The sequence below is a fragment of the Trachurus japonicus genome, chromosome 16, assembly GCF_045865225.1.
Source record: "Trachurus japonicus isolate A0001 chromosome 16, Traja_1.0".
NCBI classification, from domain to species: domain Eukaryota; kingdom Metazoa; phylum Chordata; class Actinopteri; order Carangiformes; family Carangidae; genus Trachurus; species Trachurus japonicus.
The window spans coordinates 13,978,155-13,997,060 of NC_140922.1; the positions used below are offsets into that span (position 1 = coordinate 13,978,155).

The 18,906-nt window shown below is 40.0% G+C and overlaps 2 protein-coding genes across 2 annotated transcripts; both read left to right on the forward strand.

Annotated features, from left to right (window-relative positions):
- Positions 1-308: 308 nt before the first annotated feature.
- Positions 309-3,098, forward strand: stmn1b (stathmin 1b). Its single transcript, XM_085801761.1, has 5 exons — positions 309-403; positions 1,469-1,501; positions 2,131-2,303; positions 2,412-2,603; positions 2,697-3,098. Exons 2-5 carry the CDS (start codon positions 1,486-1,488, stop codon positions 2,754-2,756), a joined length of 441 nt encoding a protein of 146 aa, XP_085657887.1. The 5' UTR covers positions 309-403; positions 1,469-1,485; the 3' UTR covers positions 2,757-3,098.
- A 3,081-nt stretch (positions 3,099-6,179) lies between these two features.
- Positions 6,180-10,694, forward strand: paqr7b (progestin and adipoQ receptor family member VII, b). Its single transcript, XM_085801762.1, has 2 exons — positions 6,180-6,396; positions 9,614-10,694. Exon 2 carries the CDS (start codon positions 9,620-9,622, stop codon positions 10,676-10,678), a length of 1,059 nt encoding a protein of 352 aa, XP_085657888.1. The 5' UTR covers positions 6,180-6,396; positions 9,614-9,619; the 3' UTR covers positions 10,679-10,694.
- The last annotated feature ends 8,212 nt before the right edge of the window (positions 10,695-18,906 follow it).

The window sequence follows — 18,906 nt, forward strand, 5'->3', positions numbered from 1 at the left end:
AGAGCCCGTGTCACTAAAACACAAGGGTTTATGTGCATTAAACTTCATGTGATGTACTTACCCGTCAGGTCCTTTTCAATGTGACATGTAGTGGGTCATATATTTATGATTATAAGTGAGTCTCACGTAGAAAAACAGTTTTATAGTCTCAGGTAAACGCGAGGGACCTGTTTTGCCATGAGGCCATGCCAGCTTCTTGGCTCTGTGTCTGTGTCTGCTGCTCGTGGCGCCCACCGCCTCATACGCCGCCTGTGATTGGTGGATTCGGGCCAATGAACGCAGACGTCGAAGGTGACGTTGGTGTCAGCGCGCGAAGGTGCAGATGTTGGCGGTCTGAAAGTCTGAATAGAGAGGAGAGGAACAACAAGGCTGAGGTCTACTCTTCAAGCTGAGGCACTTGACGGTGAGAACAATGGCTTTATGCAAATGTTAAACCAGGCTCTCAGACCATTCAGGCAAAGAGTTTATAGAGTTAAAGGTCGATTTGGACACTTTGAGCAACATTATGAATCGTGCTCTGCATCACTGGAGTCAAATAACGAAGTTTATTGTTATGGCCGCTGTGCAGTGGACCATATCAATGTTCAAAAGGCTCTGCAAAAAAACAAACTGTAGGACAGTGGGCATATAATTTTTTTTAAATAACGTTTTTAGGTGTATGTCAGCTAATAAATTACCGGTAATTCACACAAAATTTGCTTGAGTGAGGTTTTTGTTTTTGAGTTATGTAACGATTTCTTTGCAACTCCACTAACTATTACATTTTAGCAAGCAAAATGAAGTAGTTTATTCAATGGTTTATGCAATAATTTTTCATTTTGGACTTAAATTATTCTAATTTTTATTTTTCGAAATCATTCACGATGTGTATGTTTAGGCTACTGAGTTGTTGTTGTTGTTGTATACGATTTCTACCGCCCCTCCCCCGCCATTTTTAACGTACAGTATCTAGCAGAAATGCACGTAATGTACAATCACCATCTGTGTTACACACGGTTTCATTTCATGATAGACCCTTCCTCAGTGTCACTATGAGTTGACTGTTTAAGGTGGATAGAGAACTTGTTTGGCCCGACAAGTCATATCATGTTATGGTAACTGAACAGATTATGTAATGTTGTAATTAAACATGTCAGCTACACAAAGCCTGTGACTGAGAAGATAAATTACTGCATGAACATGATTGCTCATCAAATAAACAGCATGAGAAAACATGTTTAGTTAATGTAGCGGCAAAAAAGTTTTTTTTATTTTTTTTATGAAGTGATGTTTGCATGCCTGATCAATTATCTATCAAAACATGAATTATCAGCTCCATTGATGCACTGCTCCTCCTGCTGAGAGGAAGTGGACATGCATAAAAAGTACAATTACTCATTTGATCAAAGTAAAATGAACACTTTTCTATTGTGTGCAGCTAGATGTGCATTCCTTGGAGCTAATTTCTTATTTTTCTTCTTTTTTAAAGGCAACATTTCTGCTGAGATGGCAAACTGTGGAGGTACGTGTAAATTATGAAACAGTTACTGTATGTGCAGAGCTTTTGGGATGCATAAATTCCTCAATCCCAACCAACATAGACAGTAAAGAAAAAAAACTGTATACAATAGCTAAAGCAGGAAAGCGCTATAAAAGTAGGGCAAAAAGCAAAGTGTAAGGGCTCTGAAACCAACATAGGATTCAAACACGTCGTTCAGCTATACAGCAGTAATAGGAGTCCTTTGATGTGGTTAGTGCAGCAGATTACAGAACTGGTGTCTACAGCAGCACTCACAGTTCTTAAAAATGCTCTTTGTTTTGTCACATCTTATTTTCATTTCTTTTTCATTGGAAAAATGCCACCACAGAGCAAGTATTATTCTCCTTTGACCTCTTTGACAAAGCAGTGACCCCTAAAAAGGAGCAGGGGGCCAACTCAACCTCCTTTATCTTCCCTCAGTCAGGCAATGAATCTCAGTTAGGCCACTATCTTCAATCAGCTAACCTGTATGTCCACAGCCAGTTAACTGAAGACACTTTAGTGGGTAAATTGTTTGTTTAAACTAATTTGTCTGACTGAGGATTATGTAACACAAATCAAAAATGACCATAAGGTAAAAATAATGTGGACTGACATGTCCTCTTTTGTAGACATTCAGGTGAAGGAGCTGAACAAGCGGGCTTCAGGTCAAGCATTTGAGGTCATCCTGAGCCCGTCCACCCCAGATCCCAAGGCAGAGTTTCCACTCTCCCCGCTTAGAAAAAGGGAAACATCGCTGGATGAGATTAAGAAGAAGCTGAACGCAGCAGAGGAGAGACGAAAGGTATCTGCACAGACGTGAGCAAACATTGAAAACCACAAACTGAGGTTTTAGATTTTAGCACTTCAGCTGTCAACTTACTACAGATGTTCTCTGGTGTCATCTTGTCAGAGCCACGAGGCTGAAGTGCTGAAACTTCTCGCTGAGAAACGAGAGCACGAGAAGGAAGTCATCCAGAAGGCCATGGAGGAAAACTGCAACTTCAGCAAGAAGGCAGAAGAAAAACTCAATCAGAAGATGGAGGCAAACAAGGAGAACCGCACGGCACGCATGGCAGCTCTCAATGAGAAGTACAAGGAGATGGTAAGCTCTTAATGTTACACCAACATATCCTCATGTTCAATAGTGATGAAAAAAAAATGTAAACCTGTTCCTTTTGTCCTTTAACACGAACAGGAGAAGAAGATTGAAGAAGTGAGGAAGAACAAGGAGCTGATGAAAGAAAGAGAGCATTAATCAGTTCATGAGCTGGAATACAGTTTTCTCCAAAGATAAGCTTTATTTTTTTAACTGACACCTGTGCGTTGTTTTTTCTTAGGTTGGTTCTGATTATGCTGGTTATAGGTAGAATTGGTGTGAATATACTGTAGTCTGACTCACACTTGTAGATTTCCTTTTTGGCAGCTTGTTACGCACTGTTTTTTTGGTATGAACTATATTTTTCCATTGCAGTAAATTGGTCCTTGTGCGTCATACTGTTAAAATGCATCATTAATACTGTTCTGAACTTTTATAATGCTGGAAGTTTGAATGTGCTGTTTTGATACCAAGGTTCTCCCAATAAAGTTTGTATACATATTTTAAGTTGACAAATTACATTATTATTGAAACTGAAACTACAGCCACACAGGCACACGCACTTTGACACTGCTGACACCTAGTGGCAATGAGGTAATTTTAGTTATAGTTATGTAATGGATACAAGTGCAGTAAAACATCTGATTCCCAAAAGCTAGAGAGATACATTTCTTATTTTCCTGTCAAATAGTGAATATTCTAGAAAATATTTTTTGTAAAGTCACTGTCAATGTTTTAATGTCTCATGTACATAGCAAAAATATAAAAAGTCACTGACAAAACAGTTATTCTATTTCTAAGGGTCATTGGCCAAAAAAGGGTGGGGTCCACAGTCTAGCTCACTTGTTTGTGAGTAAATTACTGCTCTGTATTTGCACAGAAATGGTCACACCCACTATACAAGAACACTAATGATGTCTGTGTCTCTTGGACTGTGTAATGTTTCCATTATGTAAAGTAACACCATGGTAGTCTCTGAAAAAAGACACATCAGGAATACAAAAAAGGAAAAGAGAGTTAGAGGCTTTTGCAGAGACAACTCGTGGATGAATGACCCCACAGCTGAGCCTCCATTTGGACCAAGAGCGTTCAGCATCAGAAATACCATGACACACATCCCTACTTGCACAGAGACAGTGCTGCATATTAACCAGACTGGATTCAAGTGGGTGAACAACAACACTATTTTACTTCCCTTCCCTGTAGTCCTCATAGAAGGAGGTCATTTTGAGGGAGTATGAGTACGAAAGCTGTGGAGAACAGGTCAGGGGTAAGTCGAGTGACGTTTTTAGCACAGTTGATTAAAAAGGATGTATTAGAAATAAAATAACGGATGCAGAACAATAGAACAAAAAACCTATGCATAGGCCGACACTGTTTCACAGTTCAAGCCGAAACATTCGAAAAATCCGTAGCATGGAAGGTTGGAGGGAAACACCAGCCCATCACTGTGGTAACTGATAAACAGATTGACTCATTTGCACCAGTGGGCTTATTGTATGTTCAGATTCACATGAGCAGCATGTCATTGGACTGCAGGGACACATGCTCTAATCAGCACAAGATAGAGTCGGTAGACAAAGCTGTAATGTTACACTTGTATGCAGTCACAACCTCATGCATAAGCAGCACATGGGCCCGGCACTGAGTGTTACAAGCTGTCACAGTAATTGTGTTGTCACAAATTCTTGCATGTATGCATGTAGGGTTTTGTGTACTTTCAATCAGCATCTTGTCCAGGACAAGGATTTTTAATGTATTTGCTGTGGGCACTGATGTGGTATTTTGGATTTATACATTAGGAAAGTATAACATTTGATTCAAGCAATTCATGTTTGATGATTTAAAGTGGTACAAATCCAAAAGTAATTTTTTTTAAGCTAATATGAAAAATTACTGACAATTAAACTACACTCATGATGTGCACAGTGATGACACATAAAAAGTGGCATATATTTTATAGGTTTTTTTCCTCATCATATAAAAAAATCAATTAGGTTGAATTAAAAAAAAAAGTTAAATACAAGAGACAACAATGTAAACATGTCTCTTTGTTTTGCAGTTTTATATATGAAATTACTCATGTTTGAATACAGCATATTCCCTTTCATTCATGTTTAGCTTGTTTTTCAGGGGTTTTTTTCTCATAGTTTTGTGGTCACAGTATAATAATGTTTGTTGAGGTGTGGCGTTTACAAATATGCACATAGTTGTGTGTGTTTCAGTTGGGTTCGCTATGCACACAAATGCGCACACAGTCCTCCACAATCCCATCTTTGTCGTGTGTCTAGAGAAAACTGCTGGACTCATCAACCCACAATGATGCTTGTCCCATAGAGCACTTTTCCTCCGCTGTCTAACAACACATGGGACAAAGACTGGCTCCACTCGAGGGCCCTTTCCTCTGCCTGCATGGTCATGACTTCTACTGGATTTACAAATGTTTACACAACATCATTTTATCTGCTCAATTCCATCACACAAACACAATGTCCTGAGCCCCTGAACACACTTTTTTTGTGTGTGAAGTTGACCTTATACAAATCAAGACACAGATCATCCCACAGTGGATTTAGTTTATAGCCATGAGGGCAAAACACAACCAGTCAGGCACACTCTGAAAATTCATCTCTGTTGGGAATATACACTGAGTGGGAGTGTTTGAATCAGGCAACAATGCAGATCTTTCAGTAATACTGAGTCTAACAATGGAAACGTTGTTACTGAGCGTCCAACAGGGGAATGGCAGGAGTCATAAAACTGATGTGTTGTCCACACCGGTCAAGCAGGGAAAGACTGGTTTCGATAACCAAATGAGCTCCAGTCGGGTTATCGCAGTAACTTGGAGGGAAGCCGTGAAGCCAAATTAGGATGCACTTCATGACCTCACATTATACTGTGCCTCAAATACCTTTGTTACAATACCAAGCATGTACGATCTAGACCTTAGGTGAGAGAAACATCAAATAAGCATGATCACTGTTTCAGTCATCTTCTACAGGATGGACAGGCTTTACAGCTCAGTTGGCTGTTGCATGTTGAAAGGAATGGATGGAGTATAATGTGACCCTTTAATCATTAACCCTGGTTAGCAGCTCTTTTCATGTAGAAAAGAAATACAGTGGTTATAAAAGGACCCCCATGGTTCTTGGGGGTCTCCAGTGAATAATTAACACAATGATAGAATTACATCTTTAGGCGGTAAATAGCATTATAATTTGATAAATAGGGTATGGGTGATAGATAAATGAGCTCCTATATGAATAGGCCTACTGCAATAGGATGGTCGGGTCAGATTATCAGTCATCAGATCAATATAGCCTAACTACTAACATGCCATGCCTTCTAATCTGTAGATGTAGCCTACAGGTTACCAGTCTGTAGCCTACATGATCACCTAGTGCAAAGACGGTCAGCAGGATGGGCGTCCAGGGACTGTATTTGATAGAAATGCCTCATGGGAGTGTGCCATGCCTTCATCTGGCAGTGGAAGAATTTCTCTTCGGGGTGGGCGGGGCCTCCGGCCGGGCGGCTGCAGCCATTGGTCGGCAGCGTGTGTGCGGCAGCAGAAAAGAGCGGCGCCGTGCTCGCTGTTTGGCCGGAGGAGCCGTCCGTCAACCGGCCCCTGTATCCGTATCCTCTCGGCAGCTGCGCCGTGAGAGCCGCCAGGCGCTACTCCCGACACGGTCATCCTTTATCCGCTCACCCCCTCCGAACAATGTTATCTATGTTCTGCACGCCTGCAAATCACCCACTGACTGCTGCATCTCACACTTTGGATTGATTCTACCATCTACAGGTATGACCATTTTTTTTAATAGTGGTGATTTTTTTTATTTTTTGAGGGGGAGGGGGGAGTTGATGGTGATTTTTCCGTGATGAAGTGCTATAGCGTGAAATAGATTCAGATGCGCCTTGAACGCACAAACCGCCAATTTTCATGAATGTGCAGCGGTAGCCTATATATATCCTACCCTATAATATTTTGTATTCATCTCTTCACACCATACAGCAGAGTAGCTACCGCTTACGGGAGACTGTGACAAGCCCTCGAGGCTCTCAGGAAGCGTGATGCAAATGTATTTCGGACACTGGCTCTTCAATTTCAACAGCCGTGTCGATCAGGTGCAGGTTTGCTTGGAGGGGAATGAACTGCAACAGGGCCATAGCTACAGGCCTGAGGTTAAAAACCACATTTTAAAAACCACCCATCCTCACTATAGTCGAGCATTTTCCTTTCCCTATAAATATTTTAAAGGATTGCAACCGTTCTTGGGAGGCGGAGGGTGTGGGTCGGATGGGGTTATGTTACGTAAGCTCTTCCCATTCATCACTCCACGCCTTTTCCTCCTGATCCTTGCTCGGCCTGCGTTCATCCCACTCAGCCTGATCTCTGTGCGAGGAGGATGCTCGCCGCATCTGAGGAAGTGAACCCAGGAAGATCTGAAGTGATCTAATCAGTGAAATGCTTAAGCAAGGAATTTTGAGTCATGTCTCCCCTCATCTTGTGTGACCTAGCTACATTTTAAGTCTTTTATTTGCTTCAGGGTGAGTCCTGAAACAACTGAGCAAGGTTTGAGAAGGAGAAACAACAAACAAATGATTATTATCTTAGCAAACAGGAGATGTTAAGAAGTAATTACATACAAATCACCCTCAGGTCATGTGGGAGTCATTTACCACTGCTGTTATACTCATCCTCCACCATCCTATAGCCTATTGTCACACCTAACACTCCTAACCTAGATTGTGATTATGAAATTAAATTAATAATGATGGAGGATTTCATCCACAGCCCTGCATCAACATTTATCCATAATCACTCACCTGTTAAACAACTATGCCCTGTTCTGCATTAAACCTTTTAAATCATACCTACGACGTTAGCATGGCAATAGTGGGTTTAATTATTTATCAGGTTCAACACTTCCTCTCATAAGTGTTACAATTTAAACATTATTTTGTTGAAATGCAACCAGTTCAACTCCAGTGAATGATGATGAAGAAAACAGGCTGTTTTCAGGGATGAAGAAATACGTGAATCTACAATTTTACTGCAGTAATGAAAGTAAATGAAGTCTCTGAAATGAATGTAGGCCTAAATGCCTCAACGGTGTCCTAACGTTTTGTAACCCTCTGACTGCATAGCCTGTGTTTGAACAAACTGTTACTACACTGTTACTACTCTGATGTAGGCTACTGTATGATCAGGATAACGCTGTACAGCAGGAAGTGTTTTTATAAGTGGTGTCTTGATACCATCTAAAATATCTGGTAGCCTATCAGCAAATACACAAGTCTATGTGCTGATAACCTGTAATTCATTAACTGCCTTTCACACCAGGATGATAAAGGGAGTTTTCTTGGAAATGAATCCTCTTCACTGCTCTAAAATAGTAGCTTACTCACCAATTTGCAATTTGCAGCCACTGGCAACTGCAGCACAGAAGAATTGATTTCTGGTGAATGCTATAATGTTAGCTGTTAGCAAAATGTCAGCCATTTAGCAACATTTTACACTGGAAGGTCCCACCAATAAAAAAAAAAAGCAAAATTTCAAAACATGATCACAGTGTTTGGAAAACTAGTATAGTCTATAGTATCTATAGGATTGAAATGTAGTTGTTATAAATTCACAGTTTTTTTAATGACTGGGAGTCAAATTAGACAATAAGAGGTTCTATAGCATTCACGTGTTGATGTTTTACCAAGGGTATAACCCGAGCTATGCCATAAAAGAATATATCAGTCATATTATATCCATTCTGGGTTACCACCAGTATACAGCTGTTTATTATTTTCATTATGATCTACACTGATATCAGATTAGTACTCTAAATGGTACAAGTTCAGGTATTGGAATCAGTATTGGGAAGAAAGAAAAAAAAAGTATGGGAACGTCTCTATGGAGAAAAAGACAAGTAACAAAGGAAGACAGATTGGTTGGTCGGAGGTTCATCATTGTCTTCAAATGATGGAAGACCAGCACACACAGTGTCCAGACTGAAACACCGTGGAGCTGGTTGGGGACAACAGGGCCAGGGGGAAGCTCAACAGACAAAATGTACTTGTTCCACGCTTTATTTTTTAAGAATATATTGAGAAACTATGTGAATTTCAGTAACAACTGGATGAAAAATTACAGTCTTGGGAGCAACGCCAGAGAAAACCAGTCAGATACGCTTGCTGCCACCACTCTTATCTGTAAGAATCCATGATGTGTTATTAATTATGAAAACATAAGGGTTATTCACTCCTACAATCGGAAACACTTAAAGCTGAACTCATCAATATTTCTGTTGTTAACACTGAATCAAATGATGTGTGTAATGTGAATGGGGTTAATCAGTGTGGAAAAAAATAATTATCACTCAACACTGCAGTTCATCTCTGCAGAGCCTTTCAGTCTTTGGATGGATTTTGTTTTTTTAACCAACAAAGTCCATTTTATCCACACAAATGTAGCCTAATAATAATTCAGTGTTGTACCTTGAAAATGGTCCCACTTGGCCCCCTTAAATTAAATAATAGAAAAGCTTTATGGAAACAAATGTCAAGTTATATTGATCAAACATTATCAAGTATTTAAGCAGATGTTTTTAATTTTGGATTATTCATTTCGTATGGTGTAAGAAACTGTTTCAAAGTTTCACAGAGCCCCCAGTGACTTGTAATGTTTGACCAAGGAATCATGTAAAACAGGAAACTCTAGAAGTTGTGAGTATTTGACGTTTGTTTTGGTAATTGGGTTAAATGATTAATTGATATTCAGAATTGTTGGTGATCATTCTTCTGTTCATTGATCAGGGTTAGGGTAGTGCACTGTCTCTTTACTTAATGGTCCCAGTGTTGAGTGTCACTGTACGGTCTGTGAGCATTTACACACACATGCAGATGCACACAGTATCTGACGGCATCTGAAGGCCAGAAAGATATTGACTTAACTGACCATTCATTCATTCTGTCTGCCCCCCTCTCCCCTCTCCCCTCCCCTCCTCCTTCCTCTCATTTTCCAGTTTGCCATGGCGACAGTGGTGATGGAGCAGATCGGTCGCCTGTTCATCAACGCGCAGCAGCTGCGTCAGATCCCTCAGCTGCTGGAGTCGGCCTTTCCCACGCTGCCTTGCACTGTGAAGGTGTCTGACGTTCCCTGGGTGTTCCGCGAGCGTCACATCCTCTCCGGCTACAGACAGCCGGACCAAAGCTGGCGCTACTACTTCCTCACGCTCTTTCAAAGGCACAACGAGACCCTCAATGTGTGGACCCACCTGCTGGCTGCCCTCATCATCTTGGTGAAGTGGCAGGAGATCTCAGAGACGGTTGATTTTTTGCGAGACCCTCACGCCCAGCCTCTCTTCATCGTCCTCCTGGCAGCCTTCACATACCTCTCCTTCAGCGCCCTCGCTCACCTCCTCTCTGCCAAATCCGAGCTCTCCTGCTACACCTTCTACTTCCTCGACTACGTGGGGGTCGCCGTCTACCAGTATGGCAGTGCCCTGGCACACTACTACTACGCCATAGAGAAAGAGTGGCACGCTCGAGTGCAAGGGCTCTTTTTACCCACAGCAGCATTCTTGGCCTGGCTCACTTGCTTCGGCTGCTGCTATGGCAAATATGCCAGCCCCGGGATCCCCAAGTTTGCCCTGAAGCTCTTCCAAGTGGTGCCCTCAGCCTTGGCTTACTGTTTAGACATAAGCCCCGTGGTTCACCGTGTCTACAGCTGCTACCGGGATGGCTGCTCCGACCCGGTTGTGGCGTACCATTTCTATCACGTGGTCTTTTTCTTAATTGGCGCCTATTTCTTCTGCTGCCCTCACCCAGAGAGTTTGTTCCCTGGGAAGTGTGACTTCATCGGGCAGGGCCACCAGATCTTCCACGTGTTCGTGGTGGTGTGCACCTTGACGCAGATCGAAGCGCTGCGCACAGACTTCACGGAGCGCCGCCCCCTCTACGAGCACCTCCATGGCGACCTCGCGCACGACGCTGTTGCACTCTTCATCTTCACTGCCTGCTGCAGTGCTCTTACCGCTTTTTACGTACGCAAGCGTGTAGATGCCTCTATCCATGAGAAAGAGGAGTAACAACAGAATTGAGTTTGGGGGGGGAAAAAAAAACAAAGTCTAATTTATTTCACTCCGTAGTGACCATTAATTAAAATAATTCAGATGTTTTTGTCAATGAAAGTTATCAGTTTGTGACAGTGACTTATGACCATGTCTTCTCCGTGATTTGCCAAACTACAGTGAGCTATAAAAGTGATTTAAGGTGGTGTTTTTGTGACTTTCACTGAGGAAAAGGGAATCTTGTAATTTGTCGGCAGCAATACAGGTCGCACTGAGACACTACAATGAGTCCTTGCATCTTTGCTCCGCTCTTTTATCAGTCTGCAAGGTTTTTATTTTAGTCGTAGTCTAAAGGAATGTGTTATTTTACTGTATAAAAATATACTTTCTGTCAAGGCGAGCAGAAAACTAGAAACCAGTTTCTAAAGATGTCTTTATACCGAATCCTATTCAGAGTAATCTCACTGTCTTAATCAAATTGTAGCATTTCAATTCATGCAAGCATTTATTTTTACAGTCTGCAGTCACGTAACACTTCTCTGTGTTGCAGTCAGATATTTCCAATCTAATTTAAACATGGTAGATGCTTTTACCTACCTTCTGACTTTTAATATTTTTCTTCCTTTTGATTCTGCCCCTCTCTTTATGGATCAAAGCAGGATTTTTTTCCCCATTACTTTTAATTTATCAAGGCAAATGCAAATGTTTGAACATATTCTAGGAATGTTGGGAACCCAATTTGAATACCAAATATTGTACCTCATAAAAAAAGACGTTTTTCTTTCTATGGGTGATACAATTCTGTTGAATTACGTTGAAAATGAGGCTGGCACTCAGTACTGGTAAAGAGATGGATGGTAGATTACTGATGTATTTTGTTTGTTGTGACAGTGTTAATCTTTTCTATTCAAAGGGCTGGAACTTCAGCTTTTGCCTTTTCACATCCCATGATATCAGTGCTTTTGCGTGCGTTGTTTTACATTGTTGGTTGATCAGATTTGAGTCATAAAAAGCTGTGTCTGACTGGTGTTCTGCTTTTGGTATATTTTTGTTTTTGTATTATGAATATGTATGTGCCTCTACGCATGTCTTTTGGTATATACTGTGGATATTAAGTGTGTGAATGTCTTTGAAAGCTTAGCCTTCCACTTCTTTCTTACCCTGTAAATAAGCTGTATTTCTCTGACGAGTCGTTTGCATCCCATTTTCTCTTTATCTAATGCCATTCAGACATGAATGCACTTTTTTTCCTGGTGCAATATGGCACACTCCTGTTGTGCTGTATCCTTTTTAGAGTGTATTTTATGTTCAGTGCCCCCCTGCCTATCTGATTTTATTGGTTATGAATACACCATTTCATATGGCTGCATTGTGACTCTGAAGAGACTCTTTATTTTGAATTTTTTTCTTTACTTTTGTTATCATACAGATATGGCTCACTGGATGCTTAGATTTCTATCTCGCAAACTTTTAAATGTCAGAAATGATCTATATTCATTGCAGCACTCTCTGTTCATGATGGTGTTTAATGTGCCAATGAATCTGTTATTGCTTCAGTGATGGTACTACTGAAAGATACATTCAGAGACAGACTGTCAGAAGTGAAGAGTGGATTTTCAAATGATGTCTTGACCTGACTGGAAACATGTTACTGGTGTGATTTAACCTCAACGCCCCTAAATATGAACCCTCTAACTGCTGACTTTGGCACTACTGACCTGGTCTCATCATGCACTGCCTGAATCAACACTGTACATACTGTAGCTGACAACACTGGCTATGTTTACATGCATGGAGGTGTATGTTGATGTAGATATTCTAGTTATGTTTTTTTTTTTCTTTATTTGAAATGTCATAATTCAGAGTGACCTGAGTGGACACATACTCCAGCTCAGCGACACCTCATAAAAAAACACACTTCCCTATTGAGCAGGGTTATAAATGAGTTGATGACAACATTGGAATTGTCAAGCACGAGACTCATTTTGCACATGTGGTCTAATGTTCAAGTGAAAGACTTTTGTAATAAAGGCTGATGATATCCAATTGGCAAATGAAGCCTTTACATCTCTTACCAGCCCTGACTGTGACATAAGGTTATTGTCCTCATCATCAAAGGGACCAAAACAATTAAAACTGGGATTATAATTTCTCTCTGGTGTTCTTGAGATAACTCAGTATAGTTAAAAAAAAAGGGTAGGGAGCAGCGGGAATGTGACCAGTGTGAAGATCGTAACTGGAATATGCTACTGTACCTATGCGTGTGTGTGTGTGAGTGTGAGTGTGAGTGTGTGTGTAAACGTAGCCTCTGATGCCACCCAAGGTTTCCTTTTATCCCTTTATGAAAGCAGGGTGAGAGGGACCAGAATGTCTTCTGCCTCTGAAAATATGTGTGGCTGACTGTACTAATATTCTGTGGTATTTAAGAAAATAAAGTGTTCCAGTAACTTCATATTCTCCATGTCCTTTTTGTACAGGCTGGAAAACATAGAAATAAAAGAGCTCACAAATATTATTGATACATACCACTGAGTTTAAAGCAATGAATTATTGGGAAACAATCGACATGAGTTGTATTGTGTTCGGATTTCCCTCTTATGTCCTTTCAAGTTCTCTAATTTCAAAAATTTTTTCAGTGTAATACATTTTTCACAGTTGACTACTTGGAAAAAAGCTTTCCGTCTTTTTTAATTCACCTGGAAACTAGTGGATGAAGAATTTGTAATCAACCAAGTTAATAAAATTGGACAGGTTCAAACGCAACATGAAAATTTCTAATAAACTAAACACAAAAAAAGCTAATTGAAAGTTAGACCTTTGCCCAAAGATGGTATTTTTAAAAAGGAAAGGAAAGAAACTCAGGGGATTGACAGGAAAGTGTTGCATTAGCTCGAACCTGTTGACTTTACTAGAAAATTGTGTGGGAACCTGCTGCAAAAAAACATTTATGGTTTTACACAAGGTGAAAATAAACATGCAAAGTTGTATTAACCTAGAGCCTTGATTGGATGCAGTCAACAAATCAAGAGCACATTAGTAGTGAACTTCAGTTGACATTAATAATTTCTTTTCAGGAGTCTAAAATTGAACACCTGCAAACACATCAACACGCAGCAAAAACTAAAAACAGAAGTGTTTGTGGGGACCCAGCAGCTAAGTGACAGTACACATTTACAATAATATCTAAATCATGTGATATTAACATTACTATAAACCAAACAAACTCACCTTATTTTCGAACACCACTAACAAGCAGCATTGAACAAAAGCTCACCCCACAGTTCGTCATGTTTTTGTGTTCCCAGAAAAGAAACACTTCCTCACAACACCTCTGTGTTGTGTTTTTGAATTTTTTAGGTGTTGTGAGATTTTTCAGTTCATGTACTCTCGTTTGATGAAGTTGTTCTGAATTTGCAGGTTGTTGGGCTCCAAGGCTCCCTGTTTTAATTAAATTAAATTGTAGAAGCAAAATAAGAAGTTAAGAAATTAAGCAATACAATTAAATGCTTCAACACATTTCCTTGCTGACACTTCAAACTTACTGCAGTAATAACAGACGTCAACCAAAATACAGAAACTGCTTGAACAGTTTTTGCTTGAAAACTGCATGGTCACAATTCAAAGCTGTTTGGAGGAATATGAATACATAGCATCTCACAATATCTGATAGATATTTTTATGAATGACTGGAGACATACAGACAACCTTGTCAAACATCAATCTGAACTGGTACATTACTGAATCAAACATGTTTTAGCATTAGCCATATGTGCATGCTAACACAAGAGAAATATTCATTTAAACGCCAACATTATGGCTGAACTGTGAACTTGGTGGAAACGCCACCAGCTTGATATATTCTAATCAAACAGAGCCTCAAAGTGATGGAACTTACATTCATACGGTCAGGTCAAGGTAATATCAGACACTGCGATTTTAAATTACAGTCATTTCCAAAATGTTTATAAAGAATAATCTTTTTTGAGATTTCCAATTTTCTCATATTTAGGGACTCCAGAACAATTTGTTTATCATTTCTCTGTGTTGAAAGTAAACTACATTCAATGCAGATTTATCTTAAACCCATAAGGAAAGCATGTTGTATGGCCACCAAAATGTACAGTATGTAGGTCATTTTACCCTCAGACCTCACTACTGGCAGAGTTATCAGCCTGGACTCTGTTCATGAAGTGTAAATGTTAGTAAATGTAAAGAATGGGCAATAAAGACAGGACTACTCTAAAATCTAGTGGTTTTTCAGACACACATTGGTTACACAAGACTATTTGTCATCATCCCTAGACCACCAGAGGGCAGCCTTGTTTGGCGAGACAGTCGCAGTCTGACAGCATCAGTAACAAGACAGCACACTGAATGGACCGTCTCATTGAGGGTAAATCTGACTCTGAAGAGGTATTTTGAAGTGTAAGCTTATTCTGTAATGAAAAATCATGCATATGTCTTTCCTTCTGAATGGGATGGAATCATAAACATGTTGTTTATTACAAGAGTTTTTAATAATGAAGAAGTTAATCACAAAAAGATATCACCTAGACACTTGTGGTAAAAGCACAGCCTCCTCAGGTTGATAGTTAAACATGAATGACCGACCTCTGTTTCACAACGCTCTGTAAAATTTTCCTCAGGTGTAAAATGGCTTCATTGGGCTGATAGGTATAACAATATCCTATTTATTAATTTGTATGAATGAGTAATATCTAATTGAGAAACCTGATGTGTTTCATAGGTTTATAAAAGAAAAGGGATGAAGCAAACCTTTATGAGACTGTTGGCCTATATTTACTGCTGCAAGATGACAAATACACCATTGTGTTGTTCCCAATCTCTCGGCTTACAATGGCAAACAATACAAAACAGATGGCTCTCGCTCTTTTCTACAGTACACAAGACTAAAATACTGATAAGCTTGAAATTATTTTTTTTCTCGGACAAACACCTCTAAATGGCGTCCAGCTAGGGAAAGAAAGTTACATCACCTGGTTTTCTTCTGGACAGACAAGCAAGATCGCTCTCACAAGCTCTATGCCATCCCACAAAGCTGACATTTACTAGAATGAATCTTTCCATTAGGGGGCACAAACGATCTGCATACAGTATCTTTACAAATGTATATTACAGCAGTTTGAAATGAATTTACAGGTCAATCAAGGCTCTTTCTTTTTTCAAAATGCATTTTTATTGATAGCGATGTCCTGCTGTTGTTAGACTTCAGGATATTCATTATGGACCATCTGCAGTATAGAGTTTTAAACAGCATACTGTATACATGAATACTTAATTATTGCTGTATCATTTAATTAAATGTAATGCTTTTCATGCATTATGCTCATTTGGGCACTGTAATTGTGACAGTATCTTGCTTACTCTACAGCCTAATAGATGATGCACATACTGTAGTTTATGCATGCTACTGTATGTATGGACATGGTGGTTTTGGCAGTAACACTTCTTAAGACGTGTTTTTGTTTACATATGTCTATATTTATAGTTTTGCTGCCAGATTTGACTAAATGTTTGGAGGGTTGTGTGGGTTTACAGAGGCGCAGTTTATTATGACTGAGCTCGTTCATATTTTCGTATGAGATAACTCTCTCATCAAGATTATCCCTCTGTCTCTCTCCAACAGACACTACACACACACACACACCATACACACAAACCCATACATAACACTTATACCCTGAGTGAGTGGAAATTCATAAGCTGCACTAATTAGAACATCTCTAAAGTACATTTTCCAGTGATGGAGAAGAATCATTGAAATTTAAGGCAGAAATGAGCTCCTGATGTATCTACCTAGGATTTGATTAATTCACGGTATTACACACTCAGACAGTCTTAAATCAAATGCCAGAGATAGTGATAATTGCCTTACAGCCTGCTTCCTGTCCTCTAACTATCAATTGCTTCCCCAGACTCCATCAATTTTCATACGGCTGTTTCTGGAGCAGCTCGTCGTCCCCCTCCCCCCTCGGCTTCATTCGTGTCCTCCGTCTTGGTTCCTGGTTCCCTTTCTCTATGTGAGTTGCGCCGTTACAGCTATTGCTCCTCTCCATTCCCCTTTAAATGCTTCATTTGCTTTGTATGATTTGTATCAAGGTTGCCAAGGTAATATTGTGTGGCCTTGGTCTCCTATCGTATTTTGTAATTAAAGGTTTGACTTGCTAGAGGGACCAGCTTTGTTCTGAGCTATTAAATCGCCTCCTCTTTTTGCCAGGTGACAGGCAGCCAGACAACTTCTTTTTTTCTTGTCTTTATGTTTTTTTGATGAACCTCTTGTGTGCTGCCAGGTATTTTGTTCCCACTCCCTTTGTTATTGTGGCATTTTCATATGGTCTCACGCTTTGGTTATTACACAGAGAGAAAAGCTCTGAGAAAATCACTGTGTTATGAAGGATGTAATCATATGAGGGACTGAACAAAGCATTATCAGCCTATAAATTAGAAATGAATAAAATTGGAAAACGTGATACCTGTCCTCCAGTTTCTGTCATGTACTCATAGTGGTGCAGAGTTGGTGCATGTTTCAGTACAAGGACTGTCAAATAAGTTTCTCTCTAACACCTGATTTCCTACTTCTTAACGTAATCTTAATTACACTTCAAACAGTGGTTTATTAGAAGTATCAAACGTATACTAGAAATACTTTGAAATGTTAATTTGGATCTTTAGATCTAAAATGTTCAATTACTGAGAAAAGAAAATAGATAATATTTTATGCTTTTCTGTCTATGCACCTTCTTCACCTAAAATCACACAGGGGTTTGAAAATCTGTTATCATTCTTTGTAGATCTGGGAAATGCACTTATTGGCTGCCTTGCCAAGAAAAGATTAGAGCTACTCATATCTGTCCATTACATATGAAGCCAGAGCCAAGAGACAGTTGGCTCATCTTAGCTTAGCTTAGCACAGCTTAGAACAGCTACTATGGCTCTTAAGGTAACAGAAACACCTTCCAGCACCTCCGAAGCTCAACAGTTAACAACTGTTCGCTGAGTCTGTAAAAAACAAAAGAGGGGGTGCGGGGGTGTTGAACCCCCAATCTTACAGGTTTATGAGGGATAAAAAGCCGCTCACTTTTTTTGTATTGACCAAACAAATAAGATGAAACAATGTGAGGTGGAGTTTTATTCTATTTTACTGCTCCCAGTCTGTGTGCTAAACTAAGCTGACTGGCTTTGGGATTAGAGTGGTATCACCCTTTTCACTTACCTCTCACTTACATGGGGAGCATACATCAGTCCGACTGCCCAAAAGTCCGACGGCTCATTTCTCCGACTACCCATTCTACAGTGTTAAGGTTAGGTTTAGGGTAAGGTTAAGGGTTAGGGCTATTTAAGTCGGAGAAGTGGGAGGTCGGACTAATGGACGCAAAAATAAAGAAATGTATGGTCGGAGAAATGGGTAGTCGGACAGACGTCATGCGCCCCACTTACATAAGGTCATGTTTTCTAAAAATGCTTGATCCTTTTTTTTTTTACTTGGCTTTTTTGTGGGATTTTATTATAGGTTTAAGTCAGAAATGTACATTGCCTATTGTTTAACATGCAGGCAATACTTATAATAAATAGGCCCTTCAATAGCCTACACTACACTTGTCACTCAGCCCTCCTCTTGTATATTGCTTTCTTCACTGCTTTGAGTGCCATTGTTTTCTAGACTCACATTTAGCAGCTCAAATGGGTTTTACACTGTTTGATTTTTGGCAGTCCCAGAAAATCCCAGCAGTGTTTGCCATCAGTCATACAGTGTATGTTCAAGCAGAGCGAGAGTGCAGTACACAGATACTGTATAGGCTAAAGGAAGTGCAAGCATAAAACATAGATCTACAGAGTTGATGAAACAGTCGACTGACAGACGCAAATTGTGAAGCTCCAGCCAACAACTGTTGATTTAGAATGAATCTAAAGTCGCAGTGTGACTTTGTAAGAACTATAATGAGGCACTGGTTCGTTAAAGTCACGTTGAGAGTATTTTTTCACATGGCATGAGAGGATTGGCCTTTGTCTTCATGATCACATAAACATGTCCTTGCTGGCACTGATATATACTGCAGCCACTGTTCTGCAGCACTGTCAAAACTGACTACAAACCTAATAGATTCAGCCTGTGCCAAAAAAAGACACCTCTTGTCCCCTCTTCATCTTTGTAGTTGCCTCTACTTGCTTCACCAATCAGGTCGCCCACTGATCGGGCCTATTCATCATGAGCTGGTTGAGGAGAT

Excerpts from the sequence above, each read along its gene's own strand:
- stmn1b (XM_085801761.1), top strand. Across the intron at positions 2,304-2,411 it reads CAGCAGAGGAGAGACGAAAG|AGCCACGAGGCTGAAGTGCT; the intron begins GTATCTGCACAG and ends TCATCTTGTCAG. Across the intron at positions 2,604-2,696 it reads ATGAGAAGTACAAGGAGATG|GAGAAGAAGATTGAAGAAGT; the intron begins GTAAGCTCTTAA and ends TAACACGAACAG.
- paqr7b (XM_085801762.1), top strand. The coding sequence starts at position 9,620 with ATGGCGACAGTGGTGATGGAGCAGATCGGTCGCCTGTTCATCAACGCG.